We start from the raw sequence: 10,931 nt of genomic DNA on the forward strand, positions 1-10,931 counted from the left end.
ACAACAGCTTTTTGGTCACTCCTTCCTGGTCTTCCCAGGACCACAAAGAGGCAACCACACTTGTGCATGATTATCATGAAATAATAATTTGCCTTTTCCAAGCACCTCAAGCCACTGTGCAAGGTCACAGTTGTTTTTTTGTTTTGTTTTGTTTTTTTGTTTGTTTGTTTGTTTTTATGAAGATAATTTAAGCACAAGGTTTGTCTCTTGGATACCAAGTAATTTTATTTGTAGCTACTTATATGGAATTTGTCAGGGAAGAGTATATTTTGAAGTTTGTTCTATTGAGTTAGTGATTTTATTTTATTTTATTTTATTTTTTAATGATCACCAAAAGTTTAAGAAACGAACTAGCTGCCAGTGTTGTAATCCTGGACTTAAGCGCTAGCTGAGATAATAGAGTAGTTACAAGCTGACAATAGCACTGGCTTTTGGACGTGGCCCAAGCCATTCGGTTTGATGCCCCTTCAGGTTTTCTCATTTTCTTTGCCCTTCCAACCTACACGGTATTTTCTAAAAAGCCACGATTAAAAGGTACAGTCATACATCCCGCAGTCAACCTCATTCTTTTTGTTTATTATGGGAGGAATTTTTAGACCATTCCTTCTGAGAAGTACAAACCATTACAGCTTTGGCCCAAGAAGGAGAGGACCAATTTAGAATTTTTCCTTTTTAAAAAAACAAAAAACAAAGTGCAGAGAAATAATGTCAACATAATTATTTTTAGAGTACAATAAGAAGATAGAAAATTGCTCCTTGTCATTCTTTGTTTTGCTCAAAATCTAAAAGTGTCCATGCCCTAAGTCATGCCTATGTTCATTCTTCCACACTGCAGGTAAATGGTATCCCTGAAGAAAGGAAATTGACCGAAGCAATGAATTTGTAATCAGACAGCATAGGTGTTATATCTAATTTCTTCTCTTTTCCAATAATGCATGAGCTTTTCTGGCATATGGTGTGCATGTTGACAGTATTAAGTATGTAGCAAATAACACTGTGTAACTTTCATTTTACTAATGTATTTTTTTTGTACTTAAAGCATTTTTGACAATTTGTAAAACATCGATGACTTTATATTTGTTACAATAAAAAGGGACCTTTAAAATAAATATTATTAATGAAGCTTAATATCGGGTGAAATTTATTTCAGAAAATATTTGATTGCTTTCTCTATAGTAGGAATCTTCTGTTGCTAGGAACAGGCTCATGTGGTCATTCTTTATTCAGTAAGATTTCAGTAAGCACGCTCTATAAATATGGAAAATGTCTACTCTCTGTGTTGGAGGTGAATAATCCATTTAAATAATACTGTGATCCTTGTGGCATGTTTTAATCTGTTCTTTTATATACTACTTCTTGGAGTGTTTTATGGCTTATGGATCTGATGATACCTAGTTTATGAAGGATGGCTCAGGCTGCATAATTACTTGTTTTAAAGATTTTATTATTTATTTATTCATGATAGACATAGAGAGAGAGGGAGGCAGAAACACAGGCAGAGGGAGAAGCAGGCTCCATGCTGGGAGCCTGACGTGGGACTCGATTCCGGGACTCCAGGATCACACCCTGGACCAAAAGCAGGCGCTGAACCGCTGAGCCACCCAGGAATCCCCTAATTACTTGTTTCTGTAATCAGATACTTGGTTTTAGAAGCAAGCTGGGAGCTATTACTCAAAAAAGAGAATAGTTACCCACTGTTGGTGACATGAATTAGCTCCCAATACCTTGAGTTCCCCTGTAATAACACTACTCTCAAGGCTTTCCTCATACCGTAGTGGTCTGCCTCATACATGTTGGGTACTATTGGTTAAAATGTGGTTGGTTATCAGACCAGCTCGCAGGGCCACTTTTGTAGACTAGACCAGCTAGAAAACCTCTCTTCTCTGGGTAGATATCTGTGTTACTTGTCAATTGGTCAGAGGACACACAAATGTTATATAAACGGGATTTGAAATCTAAAAAAAATCCCTGTTAGCATTGTATGCAACAATGTGTCTTTCACTTAGGCATTCTATCATGTCCTTGACATCGGAAACACCCCTACCCCCCCAACCCCCACTGTCTCCTTTTTGGGATTTAACAGAGGGTATAGGTTCTTTGATTTCTTAAAGGGTGTAGGTTCTTTGATATCTTATATTTTTATTCCTTCCCAAAACACATAGAGGGTTGCCACTTGCTATTCTTCAGGAGTTACCAGCTTGACGTTGTAAATATACTGGGTCAGTTCAAGTCCTAGGAGGAAAGGTTGCCATGACTCCAGATAACTAGATTGTGACACAGTGGCAGAGAATTAACAAACATTGCTCCGTCCAGTGAAATAAAACTGTTAGTCCAAGTGAGCAGGAGCTTGGTAGTCCAAGTGAGCAGGAATAATAATATGTGATCCACAAATGAGGAACTACAGATCAAGGGTTAGGAACTTGATTCATCTGTTCTAGGAAAGAGGCCACTGTGAGGGTTGGAAAATGCAGATGGAGTTAGCACTGGTTTTTGCACTGACCATATTAAGGAATTGAATGGGATAAAAATCATCAATCAGCATCTCACAAATTGGTGATAATTGCCTTAATCTCTGCCTCTGAAAAAGTGATCTTGCCTCTGATTTGATATTTTGATGGCGAGGAAGAGTTCAAAGAGTTTCCTAATGGTCATTGCTATCTTAGTAGTCCTTACTTTATGGGTCAAAAAGGGGGCATTCTGCTCCATGCTGAAGATTTCTATCCCAAATAAACACCCTCAGTGTGGGCAAAAGAGTATATGGTAAGTTTGGGATCCCAAAGACGAACTTAAATTAGAACACCTTTTCTCAGTTGGCCACAGTAAGGCTTTACCCTAAAAAAATCAACTGCAATTGTTGTCAGCACCTTCAGAAATTCCAAAAAACTCAGATCTGGATTCCAAATACCCCCTAAAAGTCTGCGAATTTTCCTTCCTCCAAGGGGCAGTCACCCAATAAATTATGACTTCTCTTTATAAAAGTTCACATCTTTATAAGTCTACAATGATGATAGAAAAGAATGTTAGGTGCAAATGTTAAGGTTAAATTTGAGGCTAAGAGACTTATTCAGAAAATAATTAAAAAACAGCATTAAGGCCAGAGCCTCCAAGTACAGATATAGCAAGTAGGTGAGGTGTGTGGCTTCTGGGATCAATGAATGGTGCAGGACTAGAGCTATCACTTCCTATGTCCTGACTATACCCAATTGAGTGGATGGATAAAAACTTTCTAACAAGCCACTATCTGATGGAACAACTGCAGAAATATGCAATTTGGATATCTTGTAGAGCCCTTACTAGCTGCTTATTTATTGCATACCCAGTGTCTTAATGTGAATCAAGTCATGCTCTGAGGATATGGTGGTAAGCCAAACAAAGCACAGGCTCTGCCCATGTGGAATTTGCATTGTAGTGGGAAAGAGAGACATTAATCAAGTAGTCATACCAATAAATGTCAAAATGCAGTCGTAATAAATGCTATGAGGGAAAATAATTGGTGATATAAAAACATATCACAGAGTACTTGCCCTAGTCTGCAAGGTCAGAGAAGATTTCCTAAGGAAGCTTGTGCTATCAAAAGGAGGAATGAAAACTCATTAGATGAAGTGGTGTGAAAAAGAGTATTTGAGGTGGAGAAAAGAGAATATCTATCTAAATTCTATTGGGAGAAGAGATCGTAGTAAATACAGAGTTCTATCAGAAAGTCCAGTGCAGCTGGAGTGTGGACAATAGGAAGAAGATGTTGGGAAAGTGTGGAGGAGGGTGAGAACCAAGAGTTAAGCAGGACCAAGCCATTGCATGACTTGAAAGGCAGACAAGTAAAGTCTGAAGGGTTTTTTTTTTTATTTATTTATGATAGTCACAGAGAGAGAGAGAGAGAGAGAGAGAGGCAGAGACACAGGCAGAGGGAGAAGCAGGCTCCATGCACCGGGAGCCCGACGTGGGATTCGATCCCGGGTCTCCAGGATCGCGCCCTGGGCCAAAGGCAGGCGCTAAACCGCTGCGCCACCCAGGGATCCCAGTCTGAAGGGTTTTAAGGAGGAGGGCTATGATGTCATCTCTTGCATTTTTATACAATCCAGCTCTTCCATAGAGTAGGTGAGTGGAGTGAGTATGGCTAGACCAACTAGTAGGCTGTTAAAGGCAATCAGAGAAATAATAGCTTTGATTAGGCTAAAGATGCAAAAGGTGGTGAGAAATGGACAGATTCAAGAGCTATTTAGGCGATAAAAAAACTAGTTGTTGGTATGTCGATACTTTAGAAGTGGTGTTCAGTAAAAGAAAGGGGCTAATTCTGATGTTTTGTGGTTTTCTGGGGATTTGTTTTTGTTTTTGTCAAATGACAGTGTTGCCCATTGTGATAGAAGTTACTGGATAGAACTAAAATTGAAGAAAACAATATGAGTTCAGTTTTAGGCAAAGTACCTTTCAGAAAACCAAGCAAGGTCGGTTAATTTGAAGCTCAAAGTAGAGGTCTGGACTGATGATATAATTAGTAAGTCATATGGGTTAGGTATTCAGTGTAGTCATGAAGTTGATGAGAAATCTGGCCTTTAGTATCACCCAAACGTTCAGAGGTCAGCCAAAATTTGTGTTACAGTTATTCCTCCAATAGCTAGCAAAAAGATAAAGTATATAAAGTTGGGTATTTGCCAGAATCTAATGGTCAGAGAAAGGCAGGGATGGTATTTTATTCACATTTCACAGAATTAAAATGTAATAGTATGATTTTTGTAGACATTTTACGACTTTATTAATAAATCTTACATTTTTAAATGGTGTAGATGTACTACACAGATTTCTTTGGTCAGATCATCTCACTTTACATTCAATAATAGACTATAGTTCATCTTAGGTAATTTACCATGTAGTTTTGGAACTGATGTTTATATTTGTAAAACTGTGGCAACCATGGGGGTGTGCTGCTTGGAACTTCCTTCAGGAAAGAATTTGCCATTCAGCTGCAAAAAGGGTGGTTAACTGCCAGCTACCAGCTGTTAGCACCTTCAGGATCTGCCTTGACCTTTGAACACAGAAACGCTTCTCCTGGGCAGCCACCCTCCATCCATGGCTGAGCATGTTGTCAGTACCAGGGCCTAGGACTCCTCTAATGGAAAAACTTTACTCTAGAGCTCCTGGGTAGGTTGGCTGAGACCCTCAGGTTTGCATTGCAGTTGGATGACCTCCTTACTGAATCTTGTTTCCTCTCCACCTGCTTTCCTTTTAGAGAGGTCAGATCTCCATCATGGACTGAAGATTTGCCTTCAATTCAAAATAGTAATAAGAGCCGATTAGAGCTCCATTACAAATATAGAATATAAGTCTCTGTGTCCTAAAGTACATGATTTTTTGGTGAAGATTCCACATACATGAAGCCAAAACAGAAAAGTGTCCTTCTTAAAAGTGGATTTTATTGAATCAGAAATCTGTTCGCTAGTTACCACCTCAGTAACTAGTGTGCTATTTATTTTTGCACCATTTTCAAACAATATGTAATTCCTTTCTAATCAACTGGGAATCTATTGATTGCTTTTATAGAGCAAATTCACAAAAGGTGGCAATACAAAGGAAATTTTGAATTAGTTTGGTTTCCCCAAAACAGGTTGTAAATTTGGGGATGATCCCAAGAAGCCAGAATATGGAAGCAGAAAGATTAAGGAGTCTAGGAAGTTCAGAAGGAAAGCCAACACAGAGTATGTTGTGGATCTGGCTATTATTCTGGAAAGCAGAACTCTGTTCTACTGGGGATCCTCTAATGAACTCTGTAGAATCCACCTCAGAATTTCCCTTCAAAATGACAAGAGATTTAGACTTACATTCACAGAATCACTATCTTGCAGCTGAGTTACTCCAGGGGTCACTAACTCTCCTGTATTCCTGGGCTTTGGCTGTGAGTGGACTGAGGAAGATCTTGGTGCTCTGGAGAAAACCCTGGGACAGGGAATAACCCTGAGAGATATTATGAAAACTCAAGGTGAGAAAAGAAAGCTAAACAAACTGTTAGTAGGATTTCTTCATCAAGCAAGGGACACTGCTGGATTTTGCACAATATCGTTGATACGCAATGTTAAAAGGCAGTTACCATCATTTGAACTTAGTAGTTGACATTTCAGTTTGCAGTGGGATGAAATCATTGACATACAGCATATAAGTCAACTTGTGATATACATGACGTTCAAAAAGCTTGATGAGCTTTTTGCTCTACACTGAAAACTCATGCCAGGAGAGGATGGATTTTCATTTGGGGAAGAATTATTTTGTGAGCTGTGCTGATGTGACAAAAATATCCCAGAAATCACAGTGGTTTAACACAATGAAACACTATTCACTCATATCACAGATCCGTCTTCCTCCATCTTGTATGCTGTATGATCTGGAACACATGGTGTCCAGGATTTCTGTGGGAAAGGAAAGAGTTGAAGGGTCACATGGGATGTCTTTCAGAGCTGGGCTTCAAAATGGCTTCCCTCACTTTCATCTATATTACCCGGTATTGTCATGTTCTCCAAAGGTAATTTCTGTGGATGTTGGGAAATGTAGTCTTCCTGTGTACTTAGGAAGAGGAAATGGCTTAAACATGTAGTAAACATGAGCATTGTTTTGCCACACATGTTGACTGGGCAAAACATGTGATTAGTGATTATAAACTAATCAATGTATATAACAATGAAGGATATAATTACATGAATAAACAGTTCTATCATCCCAATGACCTAAATGGTGAATTAGAATTTTCAGTTGGAAATAAAAACAACTACTACAAAGAAATGGAGTAGATATAATAGCAAGCTAGATACACAAATCTTGGAGAAATATTGCATTAAATTCTTGTAGAAAAGAATATGATTATAGATTCACAATCCCTTATCTGCAATTCCCAAATCCTAAGATTTCAATTTCTTCTAAAGTTTATAGCAAATCTATCTAATGGTAGAATCTGACCTGCACAGAAATGAGGAGGTTTATTTTATCTTTCTTAATCCCACTTGGTGTGATGCTTTGCTATGGAAACATTAAAATTTTGTTACATGGTATTGCCCTTACCCTACTGAGTATGTTACATAATGTAAGATTTATGAAATCCAGAAAAAATTCAGTGGTCCAAAATTGATGTGGTCCCAAGAGTTTCCAGAAATGTATTGTGGACTTATACTAATTTTTATAAATGTAATGTTTAATTTTCATATGATGTTTATATAATAAGCTTTTTATTACCTAAATGTGGGGTTCCATGTGTGTGTCTAAAGCAAATTAAGTGGTAAAACAATGAGAAAAGATTGAGATAAATTGGTCTAACAGAACAATACATTTCCTAGTTCTATCCACTGAGAGGACCCAGAAGTAATAATATCCCACAAAACCTAGCACTCATATTTTGATTTCTAGGAGCCAGGGCTTCTTGACAAGATGGCTGATTTCAGGGCTTCAGAAGAGAAAGTATAGATGAGCCCAGAACCCAGAAAACAGGAAAAAGAATAATGGACAATTATCAGGAGAATTCAGGAGTGAGCTAGAAGGGGCTCAGCTCACACCAGCCAAATATGAGAATTTGGTTAACAAAATAAATACAGTAATGTATTATAATCTATAGGTAAAATAAGATCCCTGAAACTATACTGATATAAATGAATGAGTAAACGAATGAATTGATGAGAATGAAAAGTGTACCTTACAGGTAGAATGCCAACTGATGCAGAAAATACGGTGGGATCATTTTGTGATGACCACAGAAGCAACTGTTTCACACAAGAATCATAAAAAGATAATTATATGGAAACCAAGACCTGGGCACCATTGCTTCTGTTTTTTTAAAGATTTATTTGTTCATTTATTTTTTTAGAGAGAGGAAAGACAGACACACAGGGGGAGTGGCGGGGGGAGAGGGAGAAGGAGAGAAGCCGACTCCGCATACCCGTGCCCCTGGGTATCATTTTTTTTTAAGTCCTTCAGTGGATAGAGCTAGAAACTATAAAGATGTGTAAGCTTCTTCTATCTCTATGATAAAATAGGATATTTACATAGTCTCCAAATATCTCCTTACAAGGTAGTAATGAATTACTATATTAGTTTCCGAGGGCTGCTGCTGTAGAATACCATAATCTGGGTGTCTTAGAATAGTAGGAGAGGCTAGCAATCTGAAATCAATGTGTCAGCAAGGCAACCTCAGGGGAAAATCTTTCCTTTTTTCTTCCTAGTTTCTGGTGGTTTGCTGGCAATCCTTGGCATTCCTTGGCTTGCAGTGGCAGCCCTTTGAGCTCTGCCTCTGTGATCACATGGCATTCTCCCCTTGTGTGTCAGTGTCTCCTCTTCTTAGAAAGACACCAGTCAAATTGGATTAAGGGCTGACCCAATGTGACTTCTTAAGTAATTACATCTACAATAACCCTATTTCCAAATAAGTTCACATTCTGAGGTGTTAGAAGTTAGGACTTCGATATATCCTTCCCCTTGCCCCATGTTTAATATGTTTATTGCTTTCAAGAACATAAAACCAATGTACATCCCAACCTATGCAAAAACAGGTTGGCAAATATGACAAAAATAGTAATACTCATTTCTGGTATTAGTTCTAATCAATATTTCTGTGATTACCAGTGACGATAAACACTTTTTTCCCATAATGTTCTGGCTATCTTTTTTTATTGTGGTATAAAAAAAACCCAAGATAACATTAAATTTATCATTTTAACCATTTTAAGTATACATACAAATGCTAAGTACCTTCACATTGTTGTGCAATAGATCTCTAGAAATTTTTCATTTTGCAAAATTGAACTCGTTATAGACTAATATACACTGTATATACCCATTAAACACCAATTCATCCTCCCCTTTTCACCAGCCCCTGGCAACCATCTTTCTACTTTTTGTTTCTCTGATTTTGACTACTTTAGCTGCTTCATATGAGAGGAGTCATACAGTATCTGTCCTTCTATAACTGGCTTAGTTCACTTACCAGAATGTCTTTGAGGTTCAACCATATTACAGCTTGTGACAGCATTTCCTTCCTTGTTAAACTGCTATAATATTTAATTGTATGTCTATGTTATGTTTCCTTTATCCATTTGTCTATTAATGGACATTTGGGTTTCTTCTACCTCTTGGCTATTTTAAGTAATGGGGCAATGAACATGTGCAAATATCTCTTTGAGATCCTGCTTTGATCACTGTCCTTTAGCATTGGCATGGGGAAACCCATCACTCTACTGTGAAAATAACTGGAAAACACTACTTTAACCAAATGATCCAAGTTACTATCACCAGTAATGGGACAATTGATCTAATGTGTCTCCGGATATGGTATACCAACAAGAACCACCGTTTCTGCGATATTACTGCCCAAAATGCCTGCCCTGAATCTAAATATGACAATATAAAATTTAGAGACATTCTACAAACTAACCGGCCTTACTCTTCAAAACTATCGAGCTCATGGAGATACAGACTGAGGAACTCCAGATTTAAACAGACAAAAGTGACATTACAACCAAAGGTAAAATGTGATGTTGGGCTGTATATCTCAGCTCTTTTAGAAAATAAATCGTATAGCTAGAGACATGAGTGGATATATAGATAGACATGATGAAACAAGTTGGTAAAATATTAACATTTTGTAAATTTGAGTATATGGGAACAGTGGTACTATATTTAAAAGTTTTTGCAAATCTGAAATTAATCTCAAAATAAAAATTCTTAAAAATAGCATGCTAACTAAAATATGAAGAACAGATAAAAAGGCAAGAAATTGATGCAGGGAAAAGAGCAACTGTTCAGGAATATAACAGGGATGAAGAAATGGCCAGAATTGTTTGTCTTTGAGAAATATTAAGGGGCACAGAATTGATAGGATTTGCTGACAGATTGGCAATGTGGGGGGAAGGAGGAATCAAGATGACTTCTAGAGTTAGGGCCTTACTTTCTGAGTATATTTTTGATCCATTTATTGAGTTTGAGAAGGTTGGGCAAAGAATATCTTAAAGATTGAGTTAAGAGTTTAGTCTTGAACTTTTTCTAGTTACAAAGGCTGTCTCATACCAGGGCAAAGAGCAGGGTGGATGTGCCATCTCAGGAATTTTCACTGCCATGTGCCAAATTTTTGTGTATATAAGTTTGTAGCAAGCCTCTAAAACAAATTTTATTGGCTATAACAGAGAGTATTAGTAAAATGTTAACTAGTATGTATACTAATGCTTGGTAATGTCTATATCAGTGCAAAGTGTTCAAAGGTCTGCCATGGATAAAGATAATGAAGTTCAGGGGTCTTGTTTCAGGTGAATGTGTAACACAGGGCTATCTTAGACAAACCAAACAGGGGAGCAAACACATTTCAAAAGCAAATAGAATTATGCCCTAATTTATCTGTGGTGATAGCTCATCTCTGAAAATGATCAGAAATAGAAATGAATACTTAAAATTGCTTCCTCTTTGCATTCAGAGATTTGAATTTGACATCATGAGCTACTAGGCCAAGCCAAGAAATCAGAGTCATTGAAATAGAAGAGTCTTTATTGATTGTTCCTGGAATTCCCAGCGAGACATAGCGATGTGCATTGATGCCACATCTTGATAAATGATAATCATGGATTAGAGACCTAAGGTCTTTGTTAAAATAGCTCTGATCTCTCATGTCCACAAACTGCATCAGAGTGACTCACAAGCCTATAAAGTCTATTTTGTAAGAAATGCCAAGTGCTAAAAATAAAAAATGGGATGGGAGATATACCTTTCAACTAGATTATACTATGTAACTTATTTCTTGATGTGTCATTTGTCTGCTACAACTTTGCTGTGTAACACCTCCCCTGCCCCAAGTAATAAGTATTTTTTTCATTTGCTTGGGTCAACTGTTTCGACTGGGTTTGATTAGAAGTATCTTCCAATCTTGGGAACCCTGGGTGGCGCAGCGGTTTAGCGCCTGCCTTTGGCCCAAGGCG

The 10,931-nt window shown here is 37.7% G+C and overlaps 1 protein-coding gene across 5 annotated transcripts in view; it reads left to right on the top strand.

Annotated features, from left to right (window-relative positions):
• The window catches only part of SGCE (sarcoglycan epsilon), a 68,639-nt gene extending 67,511 nt beyond the window's left edge, over positions 1-1,128 (top strand). For all 5 annotated transcript variants that reach the window (XM_077856883.1, XM_077856882.1, XM_077856884.1 and 2 more), the window contains one exon: positions 836-1,128. In XM_077856883.1, coding sequence (XP_077713009.1) covers positions 836-886 — 51 coding nt within the window. In that variant the 3' untranslated portion in view covers positions 887-1,128. The remainder of the gene's footprint in view (positions 1-835) is intronic.
• The last annotated feature ends 9,803 nt before the right edge of the window (positions 1,129-10,931 follow it).

The sequence above is a fragment of the Canis aureus genome, chromosome 18, assembly GCF_053574225.1.
Source record: "Canis aureus isolate CA01 chromosome 18, VMU_Caureus_v.1.0, whole genome shotgun sequence".
Lineage (NCBI taxonomy): Eukaryota > Metazoa > Chordata > Mammalia > Carnivora > Canidae > Canis > Canis aureus.